We start from the raw sequence: 23,609 nt of genomic DNA, 5'->3' as shown, positions 1-23,609 counted from the left end.
ACGTAAAAGGGTATAATAGAACATGGGAGGAGATGGGTTTTAATGTCAATGACACCCATAGGCGGCGGAAGCGGGGGGGGGGGGGACGTGTCCCCCCCCTAAATTTTGCTTGTTTGTCAATTTTTTTTCTGCGTCCCCCCTTAAATTTTTGGTTGATAACCTTTTTTTTTTTTTTTTGCTTGTCAAAAAAATTGTGTGGTCCCCTCTAAAATTTTTGGCTTCCGCCGCCAATGATGACACCCCTTAAAAACATTGCGAGGGAATATGATGACCTGTGAGAGTCTTTTTTTAAATCAAATCTAGCATTTGGAGCACTTATAAAATTCCAAATAAATGAAATAATGAACATCTGTAATATCGTTAAAGTATTGAATGGGATTCTCAACATGCACAAAGGCTGCAAAAGAATACGACCCAATGATCACTGACCTGTATAACACAAAAGTCTACACAATAGCGTATTAAGAATATAGTCATTCTACATATTGCTTACATCATGGGACAGGGGGGAGGGGGGGGGGCAGAGGGCGAACGCCTTAAAAATATTGGGGGTGCGGCAAACATATCGATTTGCCATGCCAATAATTTTGACAAAATTGAAAATTAAAGAATCCATTGCAAAAATTTGTTTGGAAAAAAAACATGAAACTTAACACAAAAATACTATTAAACATATAAAATTGTAAATTTCTCGGTGTGCTTCACGTGCAAAGTTCTGCATTATAATTTGGCGCTCAGAGCGCGCCGAAAATCTTGTGCATTGCTTTACCCCCTCTCGAAACCTATCTGAGTCAGCCCTCCTGCCTGTACTAAAACTATATGTTTTAAATAAGTTTAGCCTCAATCAAGGAGTATATTCCCTGATGCAAAATATCCTATATCCTAAAGAATGACAAAAATTCGGAGCGCTTTTGACAAAGCATGGTATTGTTATATTCGAGGTTGGTGGATGAAGTAACCCAGCATCACTAAACCACACAAAGTAGCACTGTGTGATTTTCAATTAGAGCGAATTAAAAATATTTTGGTCAGAATGCTCAAATTCAAGATTTTGGTGTTTTCTGAAAGAGGATATTCTTCCCTATTTACTGTAAAAAAAAATGGATGTACCAAACAAAACTAAAGAGTAATTTTTGAGTGTTTGACTCTTTTGTCTTTTTGAGTTAATTGTAATCATTTTTTTTCACGAATACCTGAATATTCATATCTCTTTGAACCCCTATAAATTCAAGACAGGATGAGATGTAACATTGATACTTGTTTAGGTTTACACTAATGGATGGGATGTACGTAATCAGTGTGTGAACTTTGGGGGCAATCTGATCATTCCTACTAATGAAATTCTACTTATTTTTAATCTTCCTTTTGTGTACAATACACAATAGTCGAAGAGTAAGTGCTCTTCAATAGACAAGTGATTGTTAATCCCCTTTTTATCAAAAGGAGTGTTCCATGGTAGTGAGCATTTTCCTCTTACTTGAGAGGGTTATGATCAATCATTGTTAATGAGTTATAAGCTTAGAATCTTCTCTTTCACAAGGGCTATTTAACTAAAATTTAATTTCTGGCGACTCTTTGTGGGTTTTGTGGTGCCTGGGGGGTGTTTCACAAAGATTTAAGTATGACTTAAATCGCACTTAAATGCCGACGCGTATCTGAAATGCAACGCACAATCTAATTGATCAATACGCTCTTTGCATGATCTGGGGCCCGTTGCAGAAAGAGTTGCGTTTAAACGCAAGTCAAAAATGCGCGCTGTTGATTGGTTGAAAATCAAGTTGCGCTTGATTTTTGGTGTTGCGATTTATTGCAACTCTTTCTGCAACGGGCCCCTGACCAATGTGGTCATGGCTTTTATATCGCGCACAACTAGGCATTTAGGTGCGACTCTAAGTCATACTTAAATCTTTGTGAAACACCCCCCAGGTCAGTTATGGAGGTTAATTTTGAGAAAAATTGCAAGGCAGTCTACTGTATTGCAAGAGATCATTGACTCCAGATACTCGCACTTTAAGAGAGCATTAATGTAATTTGTGAGGGAGCGTTTAACGACCGACCGAGAAAATTTTCGAATTTGAATAGTGAAAACTTTGATTTATAGCACAACATGAATGGAATACTGCATTAATCAATCATACGAATATAGGATCTATTTTTATGTATTTTTTTTTTTTTGGGGGGGAGGCTTCAGTACCCAAAGCGCCCCCAGCACTGCGCCCCCCCTAAAAACGCGCCTGGTATTCAGATATAGGAGTATAAGTAAACACGTTTTGTGATCGGTAAATACAATTAAATAAATAGGACTCAACGAAGTACAACGAAAATAATCATCAAGATAATGATGGGTAACACATCTGAAGAACGAGCGATCTTCATCCTAGATGTTGATCCAGTCAATCACGTGACTCGGTGACTGCAGCGGGTATCATTGATATCCATTTTGCAAATATTAATAAACGGATGACATTGCATAAATGATATGACTGGTAAAATCTAAAACAATATGAAAACATCTTCAGCCTAGGTTGACTACAAAATCCATGATAGTTTAAAGCCCGTTTCAGAAAAAAAATCCACAAAAAGCTGTATCGTGTCTGCAAGAATATATTGAAAGATTTGGCGTTGTTATTATAACAACATGTTTTACAATAATAAAAACAAAATGCAATGGTTTGAAAATACGAGGGTATTGTAATTACAGAGTAACAGTAATATGCTTTTTTTAATATGGTTTCAATATATATATATATAGTTAAAAGCCCGTTTAAACCCCGTTTAATATATATATATATATATATATATCCACCTATCACAAAAATGTTATTTGGTTACTGTAAATGTGGTAAACGTGTGTGGTATTTATGTACATAATTGCTATGGTGATTAGTGTTTGAAATGTTATTGTTAATGTACAGAATTCTTCTTGTATACAAATCTGCATCATCAAAACTTGGATATATATTTAAATTGGACGTCGGGCGAATGAATGACTCACTTTCAACACGTTTCGGAATTTTTATAAGCATGATTGATATGAGCATTATCATTCGTTCCAGTTGGGCTCTTGGGGTTGCGACGACTATAGATCACACTAATGGCGATGGAAATAGCGAGTAAAGCCAAGAACACGATACAGGAAATTGCAATGATAAATATGATATATAACTCTAATCTTGCTGGTGATTTGGAAGTCGGCGCCATGGTGGTTGGAGGGAGCCGACGTAATGAAACGGACACAATGTTGGAAATAGGACCCGCGTTGCCAGCCTCATCCCAGGCTCTTATCATAAAATAAAAGATAGCATCTGAGTCTTCACCCGGCAGAAGAAACGAGATGGATTCAAGATTTCCAGAAGAAGCGACTTGAGAGAGGTTACCGACTATGAGATCTGTATCGGTAATGGCAGAAGTAGAGGTAAAGTTGGTTCGGAGTTGGGTAAAGTTATCTGAGAAATGGAGCTCGTAAGAGGCAGCTGTGTAGAAAAAGAAAAAAAAAACCTATAAAGTACTGTACAAAATAATACAAAACAAATGAAATACTCTTTAAGATCGAGGATGTATTCTTTATTGAACTGTTTAACAATATTTTCATGATTGTCACCTTCATAATAAAAATACATATCTTTTTTTCCTGCAAAGTTCTATTCTCTTTAATAAAGTTCATAAATATCCTCCCATAAGTGTTGGTTACTATTGCAGTTTATTTCTGAATTATGATGAATGATGATGTAAATGTGAATAAGAGCAAACAAAAGCGTGTTTCAATGGATGCATTTTGTGAGTTTACATTTGAAAATTTGGGGTCAGGTCGACAAAATTGATATGATTGTCTTCTTTGTGATAAAACGTTTGTTTCTCAATCACAGAATCGAATGAAAATTTCAGAATACACTCTTTGTAACTTTGTAATGTTAATAAACACAGTTGGCCATTTACTCCCACACCCGTATTCTGAAGTCAGGTTTAAATTAGATCATGGTCTAAGTCTCTGCTAAAATTATTGGAAGCCAAACGTTTCAAAATTCTGTTTTACAGTGAATGCTTCTCATGTTAACTGTGCTCTTCACTAATTATTTAATGGTGAAGACAATTGTCTTACTTATCCTTACGTCTTTCGGATGGTGACGTTATAGGTCGGTCCCAGACGTAAATAATCATATCTGATTGATACACGTCTGACAAAACTCAAATACACACATACCTTCCCAGGCAGTTGATAATGTTTAGGGAGTCAAATGAGCTGGTACATTGAACCTCATTGAACTGTTGGATATTTATGTAACAACTTGCTTTCCTTATAGTTAAACTACAACTTTAAACCTGACTTCAGAATACAGGCCAAAGTGGTAAAGAAGGGTGCTGCATCTTACCCGTCCCTTGATCCAAATCATCCCCTACAGCTGTCCATACCAATGTTACATTTCTATTCTCATCGTAAGTTCTCTCAACGCTCGTGAAGTCAGTGATCTTAGATGGTGCCAAGATGTCAACATTAAGATCCGGGGAGTAGTTTTCGACTTGGAAGACACCCGCCGTAGTTGTACGCTGGAAGCCTTGCAACGATGATGGTGTTCCTGTATCTCGTTTCGATTTCAGACCAACTGGAACAAGAACAAAGAAAACAGATATCACAGCGTCTACATATAGCACATTATCTAAACAAATATTGGTTTGATTCAATTAATAATTTGGTACAACAATCACTTCTTCCTTGAAAGAAAATCCTTAATGTGATATAAGGTTTTCTCAACACAAGCAATCATAATTATATATATATATATATTGACCACTAGCGTACCTAAGGGGGGGGGGGGGGCAGGGGGGCAGACTGCCCCCCTGACGAGTCACAACTCATGCAAGGAACGTATCCCTGCCCCCCCCCCTGACGAGAACGTGAAGACCTTTTTTTCCTATATTTTTGCTTGTCAATTTTTTTTGTGCTAAGAAATCCTTTATTTGTGGTTGAAGACCTTTCTTTTCTTTTTTTTTTGCTTGTCTAAATTTTTCGCGGACGAAATATCCTCCAAAAAAATTGCCCCCCTTCTGAAAAATCCTAGGTACGCCAGTGTTTTTGACATATTTCTTTCCAGGAGGTAAAAAAATACCAACCTTTCTGGGTTTTTAGCTTTCTTCCATTATGATTTAAATATGGTATTCATATTAATTGTGTTTGTTCTATATTGGTTTTTGCTTTATTTATATTAGAAATGTCAAATTGTAAGAAAATAAATGTTCACTTCAATTGAATTGAACAAATTTTACAGAGTGTAACACACAAAAATAACTTTCGAAAACGATTTCTTTTGAGCAAACTTTATTTTATTTCAGAGTTGTCACTGATGATCCGCGCGAAGTTCAAATTGGTAAAGTATACAAAACTCACCATTTGATGAAGATGTTGTTTTTCCATTTACATCTACCTTGACGCCATATCGTCCATTTGAAGAGAAGTCCAGGAAATAAGCCGAGTAAATACCGTCACCAGTGATCAAATCAGCTCCTGAAAAGTGTGAAGGAGACGAAGGTCAAATTTTTTGGCGAACTTTGTTTCTGCAATGCTTATGGATTTTTTTCATACAATTTACCTTTTTAAAATCTAGTTATTTGTACATTTTCTTAGTTAATCTCACATGCAGGCAGTAATCTCAATATATAAAAAAAATGTTTACATGTCATATAACATAGTTCATGAACAAAAATATAATTGATGATATTATTTTGATTTACACACGACTCTATACTTTTCATTACCCTTTTGAAGATTATTTGGATATACTAGTACACTGTAGAAAATGCTTCTAAATGACAATAATCATTACAATTTTTCTTTCTATATGGAAGACTAAACAGTTCCATTGAGGTAACAAAAATCCACCAAGCTGATGACTTACTATAGTAAATGAAAAGCACAAAAAGTAAAAAATTATAATAATAAATAAATAAATAACGATAATAAAAAAGGTAATATCTAAACATGATTACATCAACTTGAAAACCAGCGTTCTATAGATGTGTGTTTTTACTGCCATAGTTATTCATTATCCTCTTAAGTTGGGAATTTTCCTGGATTTAACAGGCCTACTTCGGGGAGAGGCACAAGTACATTTTACAGGCACACAAATAATATTCCAACGTGTTTTTTTTTTAAACTGTTAAATGTATACCCCAAACTCACACATTCACCCACACACACATATTCTAGTAATTGGACAACCGGAGACCCATTTATCACTTATTCAACAAAGTGGGGACATGTGTATGCGGTCTCATACACTCAAAATTTATAATTCAATCCGCTAATCGGGCTCATTTTTCAGACACAACGTGGGCATACAGTCCGCTAATCGAAGACACTTCGTACCCTATACACACACAGGACTTGGGTCTAATTGGTCGAATGGATCTTTTTAACAAATTATGCGTTAACTATATATGACACGGCTTACAAAATGAGATGAGGAATCGATTGGCATGATAACTGAACCGATGACGTCCTCGGTTGATAGGTAAAAATAAATTAAAATGTGTCCAGACGTATAGGCCTATAAGTCATCACAAACACCCCTCCCTCTCACACAAACCCTCATAAGTTACTGTTTCAACACCTTCAATGCAGCTAGTGTAGTCATGATCATAGTGAAGATTAATCTGTTTTCTTGTAAGCTAAATTAACGGTTCCCTAAATTTGTTAAAAGCCTGTGTGTACCTAGCTCTAACTATGATAATCATGTGTCTTTTGAAATCGTATAAACAACTTTAAAACTGAATTTCTGACAACTCAGACTCTTTTTTTACTAACCTAGTCCATTATCCCGGAGTGGGATGGTTGTCATATTCCCTGATGTTGTGCTCTCTACTGTAGCAATCACCGTCGCATCGATCACCGGTTGGAAGTTGGTATGAACATAGGCATAGACCTCTACCAAGGGGAATGACGTGTAGTTTACTATCTAAATGGGTGGGAGTTGATATCAGATTTGAAAGTTAATACTTGAGCATATATACAGTCACACCCTTACATTTACAAATGATGTCACATGAATACCATTACGACAATATCATACTTTACTGAAAGCATATCGCTAGATGCAAGCTGAGAGACAATATCACCAAGGATTCTCTAATTATAGACCCCGGGGGCCACTTCCATTGACGAGTGGATACCATGCGCAACCATGGGGTCTCGAAAAGCACCCTAAACAAGTATTTTCCATATTCTGAAAATGCACCCCTTAACAAGTATTGGCGTGTAAAACCCTACACTTTCCGAACGGGAAATAATTTCCAAGTCCTTTGGAAGCGCATAGAGACGTAATTCATATTGTGTTATGCGCTATACAAGAACTGACTATTATTATTATTACCCTCAACAAGTATTGGAAACAAAATGATACCCTTGGCAAGTATTCCCTGAATTGAACCCCTTAACAAGTACAGCGATATTTCAATTTATATATGTCACGGACGTCGGTTACCTTTACCTACATGTAGATCATTGAATTTAGTATGGCCCCACCTCCCACACCTCGCGCAAATCAGACTCTAAATTTAAACACGTAGAGTTGACTGTTGGGGCAAAAAAAAATCCTTTATAAAACATTTTAGTCTTTTTTATACGCGCGAAAATTTGACCCTATAAACACGTAGCTTTCCTAGCTAGCGATTTTATTTTTATTTTAGTGTTTTGACACCCTTATTACGTTACGTACGTAACGTGTCCTATCTTGAAAAAGACATCCTTTTTACGTGTTTTTGTCCTCTCGTGAATGTAAGTGTCCCCCCCCCCCCGGAATCATAGAGCGTTAATCATGGTGATAATCAACATGAAAGCACCCACTTGAGACTGAATCATCAATGGAAAAGGTTAGACGAGGATCAGCTTAGAACAGATGCCGGATTTATTTGTTAAAGGTTTCCGGACTCAAAACATAATGTAAACTTATTCAGAGGTGCAATACTTTCAGTCTGGCACAAAAAAGTATCCGGTATCACCCGTTTCATGGGTCGACAGGTATTGTCGCAAAATGAAGATAATATGCTCAATTATAAAGGAAATGGGGGAAAGGCAAGGTCGCTTGGACAAGTATTAACTGAAAAGAAATTGTAAAAAAAAGTGAGTGCTTTTCATATTAGATTTAACTGAAATATGCTATATATTTTGTTTGCTATATATGCTATATATTGCTAAAAGGATAAAAAAAAAATCAAAACCAGAAATGAACCAGCTAATCAGATTGAAAGAATTCAAAAGTTTTTATCTTTTATTGTGAATTTGTTATCACAAGAAGTTTTATGAAACAGGCCCTTGGAGACTGAATGAGGCAATAAAAAATAAAAGAAATTAAAGACAGAAGAAGTGAGCATTAAAAGAAATAATTTTCCGAACGTATATTATACCTTTGCTCCCAAGAAACTATTGACAACCGGCGGATAAACTTCTTCCGAACGAGGTTTGGAGATCACGTTTATACTAACTTCTTCTGGAAGACTGTTAACGTTGTATGTGTTACTGATTTCAATGTCCCACAAACCAGCCTTAAAATGAAACAGTAAAAAGGAAAGAAAATTAATCATAGCTTTAAAAAAATATGCATGTAGTATTCATCTTGCCTTCGGTCAAATATCATTTTGTATATATATTTTACTAGTCTTCATTCTGTTGAACATCGTCATTACCAGAGAAAAAAGGCCTACACTCAAAAAACGAAGTGCGTATTTAGCACTTAATGTCCTTGTATAGTGACTGCACTTTGAGTGCTGATTTAGTCATTCAAATTTGAACTAGAAAATCAGCACTCAAAGTACAGTCACTATACAAGGACATTAAGTGCTAAATTAACACTCCATTTTTAAATATTAATAGGTTTTTTGTACAACCAAGTCGGCTTTCATGGAGTATCCTTTCAAGTATTTCGATACTCCAAACCTTACATTTGCATGTCATGTGTTATACTTGGGGAGTAAAATCAATCAATTAATCAATACCAACTCCAAGGCACGCCCTCTACACTAACAGGGCCTGTATACACTTCAGACTTATCTTTTCTAATCGAGTTATCGTACCTCTGCATCTCCGATTGTGATGGTTATTATTTTCGAGCTCGTATCGATATCATATTCTGGATCGCTGCTGTCTAAACTGGTTCCGTCTGGTCCTATCACTGCAACGGTGATGATGGGGTTAGCCGCCCATGTGAATGTCATGATAGTATCCAATCCTAGAGAAGCATCGATCATGATCGTGGTGGTCTCGATCTTACCAGAGTCTACTGCGATCGATGAACTTACAACCTGCAAGGGTGTGTAAAGCGATATCATGAATATAATCTTCTTCTGGGTGCGTCGTGGTCTAGTGGTTCTGACTCTCGCCTTTCAAACAGAGGGTCGTGGGTTCGAATCCTAACCATGGCGTGTTTTCCTTCAGGAAGAAATTTATCCACACTGTGCTGCACTCGACCCACGTGAGGTAAATGGGTACCGGCAGGAAGTAAGTCCTCAAAAGCTGTGCGCACCAGAATCGGTAGACTAGCTTAGCCGGGGTAATATAGGAGCGCCTTGAGCACCTAGCAAGGTGGATACGTGGGCGAAACAAATGCTATATTATTTATTTATTTTCTTAGATCGACCATGAAAGCAATAATATTATTCACCGACTCAATCAACGACCTAGTGGCAGGGCTGTTTTTCATGGTTAATTGTGATTTCTGATCAATGTTACCTCCGAAATGTTCAATTCTTTTCTATCAAAATTAGAGGGAAATGGAATATCACAAAATCTGTTATGACATTTATAAATGTGAAGTGCTGAAATATAAAGTCTACCCAAGTCTATAAGGTGGAAAACAAATGATTATTGTGTAAGATTAGAAAACAAGGGCGTAGACTGGTTTGCACACGGGGAGGTGCTTGCCAGTGTCGGAACTCCTCTCAGCGGGAGGATGCATTTTGCATTTCTAAGGTGAAATGGAACGGTTTCGTGCACTGTTTAAAAAGAATTTTGTGAAAAATATCAGTAAAAAATGTAAGTTTTCAACATCTCTTGGGGGAGGCAACTGTCCACACTCATAGGCGGATCCAGGGGCGAGGGGCCCGGGCCTCCCTCTTGGCGGAGCAAAAAAAAAGGATAAAAAAGGAGGAAAGAAGAAAAAAAGGGAAAGGGAAAAGAAAGGAGGAAAAAGAGGAGGAAGACGAAGTGAATAAAATAAGGTGAGGGGCAGACTTAGAAAACACACACAAAAAGTATTTCACATCACTAAATAAAATGTCAAGTTTTGAAACCAATATACAAAACGTGTTTCAGCTCAGACATCGCATAGGCGGATCCAAAGGGGTGCTTGAGGCCCCCCCCCCCCTCTATTGGCGGAGCAAAAAAAAAAGAAAAAGAAGGAGAAGGAGAGAAGGGAAAGGGAAAAGGAAAAATGAGAGGAGGAAGACGAGTGAATAAAATAAGGTGAGGGGAAGACTTGGGAAAAAAAATTATATCACTACATAAAATTTTCGCTCGCGCTTCGCGAGTGTAAACTATTCAGTTTTTAAGTTAATATACAAAACATATTTAAGCTCGGACGTCGAGCTTTCATTATTTTGTTTAATTTAGTAATTCATTTAAGAACGTGCTCAGTAAAATGTCAGTTTTATGGTCTTAATATCAACATTTCCCTCGCGCTACGCGCTTGCATTATTTGATTTGACAAGTAAAGTACCTTATTGTCTTTGTGTATTCCTTAAATATCCCTTTTCAGGTCTGATTGTCAAAACGTATGAGCGTGCGCTGCGCGCTCCCATTTTTATTGGTAGGTTATGTATACATCTATATTAATTCTATAACAAACTACTTAAAATACCCGTGTCATGGAAGTTTATCAACAATTTCACCTGGCGAATTGCGCTTGCATTAATTGTGAGACATATATTGACCCATGCATCCTATTCATAGTTATAAAAGCGCTCAAAATACCCAGTTTCGGGCCATAATATTAACAAATTTCGAGCTTTCATTAGGCTTATTAGATTCATGAATAAGATAACATTTTCATGAATCATTTCTAATACCTGAATTGTCCCCCCCTTTTTTTTTTAGAATGGTATAGCGACAAGTTTCATTTCGCGCTTAGGAATAGAAATAGGAAAATATTCATCATGTTTATATGATGACACAATGTCCTTAGAATCCTGGGTCAAAATAATAATAAAAAATATATAAGCCCGCGCTTCGCGCTTGCATCATTATTAAGTGCGATCCACATCTGAACAATTTTGCTACACAGTTCTTGAAATAGTGACTAAATTGACCCTTTTTTAGAATGTCTGTTTTTAGATCGCGTTCGCATTATTGTCTTCATGGTCACCTGCAAAAATTCCTTAAAATGTCCCTTTAAGATCAGGCCAGAACAAACATTAAAAATTTCTGCTCGCACTTCGCAGTAATTATCTAGTTACATATGCATCTTGTTCAGGATCACAAACATTGCCCAGAATGTAAAATTTTCAGGACAAAAGACATGAATTTCCCCCACATTTTAGCTCACGCTTCGCGCTCGCACCATTCAAAGTGGGCTTATGAGATTTTTATTTATGTTGTTTTATGAGAATAGAGCTAAAAAAGGTGATTGTAGGACTATCCCCTTCAAAGAAACAAACAAAAATCAACTTTGAGCAGCCGATCGGGGAAAATATGGATAGAAAAAAATCGCCCCCCCCCCAGTATTGGCGAAAGCTGGATCCGCCCCTACACACTCCCTGCCGCGGCTCAGCTGCGTACGGAAATGATATGATGATATAAAATGTAATATAGTGACAATGGCATGATAGTATTGATTGAATGCCGAATTTTCTAACCTGTATTGGTGCAGAATCAGGAATACTTTGAGGCCTGAGAGCTATTATTGACACAAAAGCAGAGATGACGCACTGTGCGCTGCCACCATCAGGACAGGTATACGATGTACCGCCTGTCATCTGGGCCAGTTCCTCCATCTGAGTATCGGCTTGATAAAGGGCGATTGTGTGTAAAATAACACCTGAACTTTCGATATCTCCCAGAGTGTCCGCTATATATGGTTCCTCATTTTCCAATCCGTCGCTGAGGAGTATGAGATAGGCGCCACGGGAATCCGTTCCATTGTATTGAGCAACCTTTGAGCACATTTGTAAATGGATTATAACGTAAAAAGTGTGAACTATTATAAGATGAAAAGGTTTGGTAATTTGGTAGATGAAAATGTATGGAAGCTTAAAAGCGCCACCTAGATGTTCATATAACCATCTCGTCATTTTCCAATCCGTCCCACATCCTGTGGGAAAGATGATCAGATTGCAACATCTTGGATCTCGCCATGTCTACATCTTTTAGAAAAGATAATCAGATGGAAGATCTTGGATCCAATATCTTGCCATTTGATCATCTCTTCTAAAAGATTTAGACATGGAGAGATCCAAAATCTTGCCATCTGATTATTTCTTCCAACAGATGTAGACATGGCGAGATCCAAGATGTTGTCACCTGATCATCTCTTACACGGGATGTAGACATGATGAGATCCGAGATCTCGTTATCTTATCCTTTTCCCTAAGAGATGTAGACATGGCGAGATGATTATAATGAACATCTGGGTGGCACTTTTACGCTTCCATGGAAATGAGTGACACAAGTAGCTAAGCATGTTGGGTTGAAAATAATCTGGAACTTAATTTAAAGGCATACAATGCCCGTGTTAGAATCTTCAAGACTAAGACATATATCGCTTTGTCAGTCGGCGGTAGCGTGGGGGTGTAGCCCGTTCGATAGGCTTGGGAATCCATGGCGCATACACTGTCCCTACCCTCAAGTGATATTGGTTGCCCACAATGAATTATGAACAAATTAAAGCTACCATAAGCATCTTATTCAAGATGTAAAATGGTCTTAAATATAATTTTCACTCTTCAGAATATTCTTATTCATTCACTGTAAGCTTCCTCAAAGACAGTTTTATAAGCTGCAATGTAAGCCTTTATTTCCTTTTTTATTTACAGTTCGGACCTGTAACGAAGACAATTTTCATATAAGCAACATAACACTTTGACATTAAATGTTGATAAGTGCAGATTGATACAATCTATTTCTAGTTAATTCATGATTACTTTAATGATTTTTAATAAAGTCTGAATGAATGTGCAGATGTTCATCTGACATCTTGATATTTGAACAAATTTTAATACTGTGATTTCAATTATAGTTTAGATTTATTTTTAAAGAAAATTTTTAAAGAAAAAAAAATGGCAGAGTACATGTAGTGCGTGGACAACTGCATTATATTTTGATTATAGAAAAAAGAAAAGAAATTGAAATTAATTATATCGAAGACAGACGAAAGATGCGCACCTCAATACCCTTGCGAATTCCGCATCCAATACACGTACTGCCATCGGCATACCTAGGTAACCGTGATTCTAATTCAGACCTTGATGAAACACTCGTTAATTGAGTCATGTAAGAATTAACTGTGGATGAGTCACTGAACTCGACGATGCCCACGTAATTATTATCAGGTACTACACTCTGGATGAAGTTTGAGGCCCCTTTGATCATCTTCTCAAAACGCTCCCCCTGTTTGGAATTCGGAGGAACAGAGTGACAAAAGAAATACTTTTCAAACACAGTTTATAAACATTCAATAAGATGAGTTTATAATCAGAGATAGTTCGCATTTAAAAGAGGCAATGATAACAATATGGCATAGATGAAGGTGATAATGATAAAGGCCTGGTCCCACTGGCCGACGGATGCAAACCGTTTTCATAAAGGACACAGCGGACGAGCAAAATTTCGCAGGTCGCTCCATTGCGAAAACATAACGGAAAAGAACGGACGTGTGTAGTACGTAGCGCGGTTGTTCATATGAAACCTTGCGGGCGAAAACGGATGGAAGTGGATGACAGCTCTAAAGGGGTTATCGGGGGTTTTAAATACTTTATTTACGAGATGCATATACGCTTACATCCTTTCTATTTCCATGCTACTAACGACGTATAGACGTTCAATGTACCTTATCTTTCCTCCCTATATCCGTTGTTCAGCTTCAATGGATCTGAGTTGCGAGGATGCCCAGAGGATGCAGAAAGGATACAGCGGACGTTTAACCGATGATAACGGACATGGAACGTTTGTTGCTCGTATATGTTGCGGATTTACATCTTACCGGCTGAAGAAAGTTCATACGTAGAGGCCGTTCTCATTACGTTTTCTAAAACTAGTTTACTGGAAATCGATTCAGGAAACCTGTTTGGAAGATCGCTTTGCCAGCGTTCCCACTTGATCACACGAAAATGGTCTTCAAAATCACTTCACGTAAAGCGATCTTGTTGCTATGGAAACGCTCTCAGTGGGGTGACATGTTTCGCGCGAAATTCGAAACCGCAGCGTATTACCTGTGTAGCGCGCTCAAAATGTGCGAAGATCGCTTCCCGAAGAACGGTTGTGTCCTCACGCTAAAACCGGTTTAAAGGCCACCGCACACCTTACGACCCGACCGGTCGCCGACTGGCTTGCGACTCAGTGAGGGGAGATGAATCGCAAGGCAGTCATAAGCCTCGACACCGCACACCTTGCGATCCGATCTGCGACTCACGCATGCGCTTTTTGCTTTTTGGCATAACAACAAAGAGAATGCGTTTACTACTGCGTATGCGCGTTGTTTATCATATACGCGTCGTGCAACTCTGCTGTCTGATTGGCTGGAATTTGGATTGAGCTTGCGATCCAGTCATAAGGATTCGACATGTCAAATCCTTCCGATTTTCCTTGCGACTTGTCTCTGACCGGTCTGCGACTCTGAAGCTGACATGCGCTGTGACGTCACATCTCCCCTCACTCAGTCGCAAGCCAGTCGGCGACTGGTCGGGTCGTAAGGTGTGCGGTGGCCTTAACGAGGCAAAGCGATCTTAAAAACTACATAGCGAGGTAGTTTTCTGAACCGGTTTGGAAGATCGCTTCGACCGTCCTCACTACACGTTAAACTAGTTTCCACTAAACTAGTTTTAGAAACGTAGTAAGAACGGTGTCTTAAGCGTAATGAGAAAGGCCTATAAGTTTTGTGCAGCTCAAAACTTTCTACGCAGATGAAATCACAGCGGACGGATGCTTGATGGATAGAGCGTATGTTAAGGCCTGGTCACACCGCCCGAGCGTTGTTGGAGCGGTAGTGGAGCGGTAGGGAGAGTGTCGAATTTCGACAACGCAAAATTGGGGAAAAAATCGAAAACATGGGTGTTGCCTTAGCGGTGCACCGCTGAAGCCAGTGTAGCTTTAGCGTTGCTTTAACGGTGGCGAGCGGTCGCGAGCGTTGGTTTAGCGGTGACTCGAGCGTTGATAGAGTGGAGTTCTGCGCATGCGGGCGTCGGCTCGACGGGGTTTAAAGGGATGGTCCGGGCTGAAAGTATGTATAGCTTGATAAATAGAGTAGAATTCACTAAGCAAAATGCCAAAAATTTCATCAAAATCGGATAACAAATAACAAAGTTATTGAATTTTACAGTTTAGCAATATTTTGTGAAAACAGTCGTCATGAATATTCATTAGGTGGACTGATGATGTCACATCTCCATTTGTTCTTTTGTATTTTATTATATGAAATGAGGTTTATTCAATTTTTTTCTTCCAAGAACTAGAAAACGTGGATTGACAACTGATTTAGTGTATTAGATATTTATTGCTGCAACTTATCTCATTATAGAGGAGACATATTATTCACACAAATATGAAATAATGGAAAAATTATGATTTTATGTAATAAGATAACAAAACGGAAAGTGGAGATGTGACATCATCAGCCCACCTAATGAATATTCATGACGACTGGTTTTTTTTTAAATATTGCCCAACTTTAAACTTCAATAACTTTATTATTTGTTATCCGATTTTGATAAGATTTTCAGCATGTTGCTCAGTGAATTCTACTCTATTATTAAGATATAAATATTTTCAGCCCGGACCATCCCTTGAACCCTATGATCATGATGACAAAGAGAGTGTACTATTTATGCAGCTACTCATTGTACTCGCCAAAATTACTCTGGTAGACAAAAGTACATCCCTTCATTGCTATTATTTAACAATGAATGGATGAATGCACCGTTCCAGCAATCCCATGTCCGCTCGGAAAACACTTACAACCACTCCACCAAAGTTTGAGAACCGTTTAATCACCGGCCGAGCAACGCTGGCGAAGCAGCGGTTGTCCAGCGTTCAAGATTTCTGCGTTGGCCTAGCGGACCCAAGCGTTCACGAACTTTCGTCTAGCGGTGCCAAACTTTGACTGGGCGTTGTTAGAGCGGTAGTCAACTTTGCTGGAGCGGAAAATTGCCCGCTCCTCACCGCTCGCAATATTCTGAGCAGCTCAAAACTTTCGGAGCGGTAGGAGGGACCATCAGCGGTGGCCGAGTGTATTCAGCGTTGCCTTAACGGAGGCCAACTTTGGTTAAACGGTGGTGAACGGTAGCGAGCGGTGATGATTTTTTTTCTCTCCGCTCCACGACCGCTCCAACAACGCTCGGGCGGTGTGACCAGGCCTTTACACGTATGCAATGAGTACACAACGGATGCATAGCTTTTTCCAACGGATGGCAAGATTCTTTTCCGTTTTACATCCTCCTTGCATCCGTAAGAGCAGTGGGATTAAGCCTTTAAGAAATTACGTACCAATTTGATTAAAAGGAACAAGCGAAAACTAAATCTACCCGAAGCTACTATTCAACAACTTGAAAATCAAAGGTAAAATTTAATAAGTCGATGATACACATTACCGTCATTGAACTCATTTATTTTTTCAAAAAATTAACTTTTTGTAAGGAAAAGCTTGCAAGTAAAATCATGGAGCAGATGCGCGTATCCACTCAATGTTTAACGTGAAAAGGCGTTTAAAAGGGTTTCACCATTTTCCTCATATTACCTTGATTGATGTGTAATGATAACAGGTTTCTGATTTGAATGCGCCCTGTTACAACCGACATGACCGATAATGTCGCAGCGGCGCATAATTTCACACCAACGCAAAATGTCGGGTTGAACATCAAATGCATAATGTCAAAGTCAACGCATAACGTCGTAGCTTTCGTATATAATATAGAAATTATCTTCACATACTTAAATTGTCCTCACAATATTTCACTCTTAAAAATGATATCCGCCACACCCCAATTTAAGACCTTAAGACCTTAGGATTGGCTCTGACGGGACTTTTATGACCATTGATATTTTTGTTATCATCATCACTGTCATCATCATCACCATTATCATCATCACCATCACCATAATCATCATCACCAAATCATGATGATGATGATGCACAGCATTTGTATAGCGCCATATATCTGTCAAAGACATTCAAAGGCGCATTTTTGGAGGAGCCAGCCAATCTGGGTCGCCTAGAAGGGCGCGCACACAGAACTGTGACCCACAGGTCTCTCCTCCCGATATAACTGGTTGGGGGGATGCAGGTGGACCACTACACAGGGGTTTCCCCCTACTCTTATTCAAATAGTGCAGTGGGTTCTTAACGTGCAAAGGTGGTGACTCTCCTCTACACGGGGCCTCCATTTAACGTCCTATTCGAGAGACGGAGTGTTTTCCACTGTAACATAGCCTGCATCTATGAAACAGGGGAGAGACGTTTACACATAACGCACGACTCGAACCCATGATCTTTGGTTCGACGGGCAGACGCGTTACCGAGTGAGCCAACTTCGCATCATCATCATCATCACCACAATCATCATCATCATCACCACTATCATCATCATCAACACAGGGCCGTAGCCATAAGCATTTTGTTGGGGGTGTACCAGCTAAATTTGCCAACTAAATTTGGCATGACAGCGCAAACGTGAGCACAGGGGGAGTCTGATGGGGGATGTGCCCCCCCCTACAATAATCACATGCTAAAAGATTTTGAATTTTTAGAATTGAATTAGTGGCATTTGGTGAATACTTTAAGGTAAATTATACAAAGATATACAAAGATATTTGCACTGTAAAAATAAACATTTTGGATCAAAATAGAAAGGCTAGTGTGCCGTAGTTGCTAACTTGCAGTATAATGATATACCCTCTTCCGGACCCTATTATGCATTAATAATATCAAAATCAAAGATTTGTTAATTTTTAATTGACCTTCTGTGCAAGATGTCTCAATTAAAATTTCAAGAGTGCTACTGCTAACAATGGCGTACCGTGGGTCACGGCACTGGGGGGGCACCAGCAACAATTTTGAGTCTTTAAGTGGGCGCGCGAAGCGCGCTCAATTGCCAGGTATACTGACCTAATAGAGACATTTTTAGGACTGTGTCATTAAACGGATATGTATCTTAGTGATCAAATAATGCGAGCGCGAAGTGCGAGCTGAAAATGATTGATATTCAGTCTTAAAAAGGGACATTATAAGCAAAGTTTTGAAATCATGATACGTGCCTGTCTCACAAAACAAACAATGCGAGCGCGAAGAGCGAGCTTAATTTTTGGTATAACTTAACCCTAAAAAGGGACATTTTAAGGACTATCTTTTGGAATTTATGAAGTGCGTACGTATCTCATCATAGTCATCTAATGCGAGCGCCAAACGCTTGCTGATTCTGTTAGAATTGCACTGGTACATGAAGCACTTTTTGTGGTCATTGTAATCATGAACATGATACGTATTTCACTAATGAAATATTGTGGGCGAGAAGCGCGAGCTGAAATTTTTTTAAATTCAGACCTGAAGAGGGGCATTCTATGGCTTGTTTGTAGGAATTTACTATTTCACTATAATTCGATCAGAAAAAGGGACATTTTAAGGACTGTCTTTATGAATTCGTGCACTGCAAAAACGCCGGTGTTGATTTAATACCAGCCCGGTATCTATATCGGTCCACACCAATGCGAACGTGAGCACAGACTGGAAATGTTTTATTAAGGCCTTAAAAGGGGGCAATCACTTTAAGTATACAGTGCGTATAAAAAAAAAACGGGACAGATTTGAAAAGTCTATAAAATTTTTGTTTCAAATTATCAGTGATGTCTATATTTTGGTGTTAATAGGTGCTCTAAGGTCTTATCTTTGAAATGCAATAAAAAAAAAATTTTGTTCATGCTTGAGCGAACACGGGACGTTTATGTTGGGGGTTCAAAAAGAGGCTTGCGCCAGAATTGCAGAATATGATTAATATGATGATCAGACTTCTCGCTAATCAGGAGACTACCTCTTGACCTTTTCATTATCTGTGCCACAATTTTCGAATTATGCTGTCAAAGTTTATTTACAAATGTATTTATTTACCTGAATAATTTTGTTTTTTCATTTAAACTTCTCTTACCTTTCAATTTTCCTTCATAAGTAACTGAGAAAAGAAGATTTTTTTTGTCAACCCAAGCAAAAAGATTTGCATTATTAATTGGGAAAAATTGTGATTATTCAAATCCTTTTATTATGTGAAACAAATTATGTTATGTACCTTTAAAAGACATGAATCTATATTTCAAGGGGTCATTGATTCCTTGACCAAGTTTAATTATATGCTTGACAGGACAAACAGGAAGGGATTCATGTCTTTCAATGACAATGGTGTATTGAGTCAATTTTGAAGGAGTTAGATATGGCAGATCGGGTAAAATGTATTAAAAAGTTGTGAGCGAGCGAAATGAGCACGCAAATATTCCCACTTTTTTATTACAATATCAAATTTTGTGATAGATTTTGACATAATATTCAGAAAATAATTTTACTTTCTATCTTTCCTTTTATTTCCTGTCCACTTTTTTTTCTTGGTCATTATTTTTTTTAATTCAGGGGGGGGGGGGCTTCCCGAGCCCCCATCCATCTGTGTGGCACTGTTCAAAAGGCACCATAACCTTTGTAGCACACAATGAATGGATTTGAAAAAAAATCCACGCTCTCCCATACTTCGGTTGAAACAAAATTGTTTTAGCTTGAAGAAGGAATATTCAAAGCTAACAGAAAGCATATTAAAAAGAAACAACAACATAACAATTCAAGCAAATAAATAGACCTGTAAATGAATTTTGACCGCATCATTTGAAAATTATGGCAAAGATAATAAAAAGGTTAAGAGGAAGTCTGCTAATTAGCAAGAAGTCCGATCATCATATTTATAATTTTATGCCATTTTGGCGCAAGCCTCCTTTTTAACCCCAGACAAAAACGTCCCGTGTTCGCTCAAGCATGAAAAAAACTCAAGTTCTTTAATATCATTTGAAAGATAAGACCTTAGAGCACCTATTAACACCAAAATATAGACATCATAATTTGAAGGAAAAAAAATATAGACTTTTCAAATCTGTCCCGTTTGTATTGATACGCACTGTATAGTCATGAAAAAAGCATATGTCACTACATAAAACAATAATAACTTGAAGTGCGAGGAGATAATTTGATGCATAATCTTTATGGACTTATATACAACAGGACTATATATCTCATTAGTCAGACAATGCGAGCACCAGGAATGATGCAACCCCAACCTGCCCCCACTCCCACCCATCCCCACCCCAAGCACATTCTGACACCATAAATTAAGAAGAAAAAAATATTCGGCGACAGAATTTAGTAAAAATAAGTTAGAACATTTTTGTGTTTTTTGCCAACTGCAATCTTGTAGACAAGTCTACAAGTTGTAGACTTGTCTTCATGAATTTGCCAACAGCAGAGTTATCAGTTTTTAAAGTATTGTGTTCTGTTCTTTTCAGATCTGAAACGGGACAGTACTTGTACATCACTTTGCTGACTGGTAGAGCATATAGTGTTCTGCCACTTTAATAGGTCCACTTTATAATTTGGCAACTATACTTTGGCTTTGATTATTCAACTTAAACCTTGGAAATTCATCCCACCCCATATTTATTTACCTAGTCTTGCTTCTAATTTTACAAAACTAATGAGTTTGTTAAATCGTCAATAATGGTGGTATAATTTGCAAACTCACAAGCTTGTTTATATTGGGGGAGGACCGGGGGCTTACTTTGTGTGTTATTATAGCTCTTCTGTATTGTCCTTTGTATTTTGTTGACTAGTAGGGCTCTAAGCCTGGCTACATGGACTTGAATTTGCCAACTGGTTGTCTTTACTCTAAAAGTCGTAACCTTCTTCGAAGTTAGTACCCCTATTTTTTTTCCTTTTTTTTTTCTTTCTTTTTTTCTTTCACTCTCTCTCCCCCTCTCTTTCTTTTTCTTTCTCTCCCCCTCTCTTCCTTCTTTTCTCTTCCTTTCTTTCATCTTTCTTTTTCTCCCCTATCCTCCATTTTGCCAACTGGTACATGATTTTGCCGACTGCCATGAATGTTGGGGGGTGTCACACCCCCCATACCCCCCCCTCTAGCTACGGCCCTGCATAAACATCATTATCATCACCATCATCATCACCATCATCATCATCATCATCATCACCATCATCATCATCATTATCATCATTTAATTAATCAGCCTATGAATTGAATTCACGGTTAAGTAGAGTTTCTACTGAAATGGATTTCTGCACGTTATTTTTTAGCATACAAACCAAATAAATTTGTTGCTGTTCCAGACAGATATTTTGGGGGATATAGCTTTGAGATCTAAATAATTCCCTTGAACTTAAGGAGTGAGTACACTTACATCCATAGACCCACTGGTATCTAAAACAAGAACAATCCTAAGAGTTCCCTCTGGTTGAACCACACTAAAGTTTGGTGAAGTGTATGTATCCTCTGGCAAGGGAGGGCTGTTTCCAAATCTGAAGTCATTCGATTTCCTCATCACTTCCCAAACGCTCTGATAATCGCATTTCAGATTCTGTAGATTAGGAGCCATTTCATTATGTTTCCTGCCCTCATCTGCATTTCTGTCGCAGAACGTGACAATCTGTTAATTTGTGGGAAAAGCCAAATACAATTGATAGTGAATTGTTTCACGCCACATTCTATCCAAACCATATGCTGCATTGACCTTGAAGAATCACAAGAAGTCATGTACCTTGCATGTTTCCATTAATGAAGTTTTATTTGCCCCCAAAAATGTATTCTATAATAAGCCCTGTACCATCGATCTCCAAACTCTATGGGGCTCATTCTGAAAACTGGCAGTACTGTATACTATAATCTTTTAAAACTTTTATTCATATGTGCCTTTGGTTTGTATTTCTTAACCAAGATTTGATTCATTTCATAATAATGTACATAGTATAAATTCAGCTGTCGTGTTTCGATCATGCATGTAAATCTTGAATCAAACCCACACATGACCACCCCGCAACACAAGCACAGTGATAAAAGTTAACCCATCCTTACATACATGAGGTTTGACCAATAAACCACTAGACCAATTCGTTAAGGGTGATGAAACCGGTGGAATGAGTTAGCTTGTGTGAAAAGGAAAAAAAACACTCAAGGAGTACTTTGAGAACAGTTGGACAAACAATAAGGAAATTGTGAACATTTGAATATTAAGATCAATAATTTTATGGACATCCTCTCATTTGCAATACAACCATTAAGATGTCTGATCTTACTCTATCCAACGACCCCATAGCTTTTGTAAATATTTTACTTAAATCTTGATTTTTATCAGGTCTATCCATAGTTCAGATGTTCTTTTCATGCGAGAAGATGTAATACAAGTTTGACAAAGAATGTTACAAAATTTGTATAAAATAAAAGAAGTTCCTGCAGCAGAGTCTCGAGAACACCTGTAATCTATACCAGATTGCGTAATCTTACATTATATCATGTAAAATTAAAGGAAATTGGTATTTGGTGTATGGAACCTTACAAATTTCCTTTAATAAAACATATTTTTTTCCCCTTTTTAAACAGACCTGTTCTGTTAAATTGCAGAAAATTTATGAATTTACAGAATGATTCTGTTATTGCTTTCTGCAAAATCTTCTCTTTTTTTGTAAAATCAGGTGGTTTTTTTAAGTGTATGATCATAAGAATGAGTAAAAGTAGGGGGCAAATTAGGGTATATTTTTAATGTGTAAAGGGGAGTGTTTTTTACATTTTATATAATATCAAAGCATTCACGATCTCGACATTTAAACGCTCAAAACTAATTTATTGTTTGTTAAATTCATTGCTCTCAAACTTTCATCGACCTGATTCTCCCCGCAACCTATTCTACTGAAATGAATGAAGAAACCGGGCCACAGACGGGACTGTCCCGATTCGAGAATTATTGTTTGAGTCCATTGTTAGAAAAGAAAAGAACAAAACTGAATAATGTCTTCACTTGTTTACTCAGGTGCATGCGTAGCATAGTATTGTTACTCAATAAAAACTTGATGAAAGTCATTGACAAGATCAGAAATTTAGAAATTTATCAATCTTCTCGAACAATAATTTCACTATATACCTAGAAGAAACATTGACATATAAGAGCCTTCTTTCCACAAATACACGTACACACCCCCGGGTACACACCCCATCCCCATGCGCACACACCCACTAACCATCTCATACACTTACTTTTTTTGGTATTTAAAAAGAGACAGATTTCAATAAATATAAAATCAAAGCAAAATGTATAATCTTCACTTCATTTCAATAACATTAAGCGCTGAACATCAAACAAGTGTAGTTTATAGAATGACATGACTAAAGTCTAC

At 37.8% G+C, this 23,609-nt stretch overlaps 1 protein-coding gene across 1 annotated transcript in view; it reads right to left on the bottom strand.

Moving 5' to 3' along the window:
• Positions 1-2,699: 2,699 nt before the first annotated feature.
• LOC129282355 (calcium-activated chloride channel regulator 1-like) overlaps positions 2,700-23,609 on the bottom strand; it is a 28,574-nt gene continuing 7,664 nt past the window's right edge. The window contains exons 4-12 of the mRNA XM_064114224.1: positions 21,623-21,868; positions 13,364-13,588; positions 11,839-12,135; positions 9,064-9,291; positions 8,398-8,535; positions 6,800-6,950; positions 5,384-5,500; positions 4,371-4,601; positions 2,700-3,473 (exon numbers count right to left, since the gene is read on the bottom strand). Of these exons, the coding sequence (XP_063970294.1) occupies positions 2,998-3,473; positions 4,371-4,601; positions 5,384-5,500; positions 6,800-6,950; positions 8,398-8,535; positions 9,064-9,291; positions 11,839-12,135; positions 13,364-13,588; positions 21,623-21,868 (2,109 nt within the window). The 3' untranslated portion in view covers positions 2,700-2,997. The remainder of the gene's footprint in view (positions 3,474-4,370; positions 4,602-5,383; positions 5,501-6,799; positions 6,951-8,397; positions 8,536-9,063; positions 9,292-11,838; positions 12,136-13,363; positions 13,589-21,622; positions 21,869-23,609) is intronic.

The sequence above is a fragment of the Lytechinus pictus genome, chromosome 2, assembly GCF_037042905.1.
Source record: "Lytechinus pictus isolate F3 Inbred chromosome 2, Lp3.0, whole genome shotgun sequence".
Lineage (NCBI taxonomy): Eukaryota > Metazoa > Echinodermata > Echinoidea > Temnopleuroida > Toxopneustidae > Lytechinus > Lytechinus pictus.
Note: the sequence above shows the minus strand (reverse complement) of the source record. Positions and strands in the feature narration are given on the sequence as shown.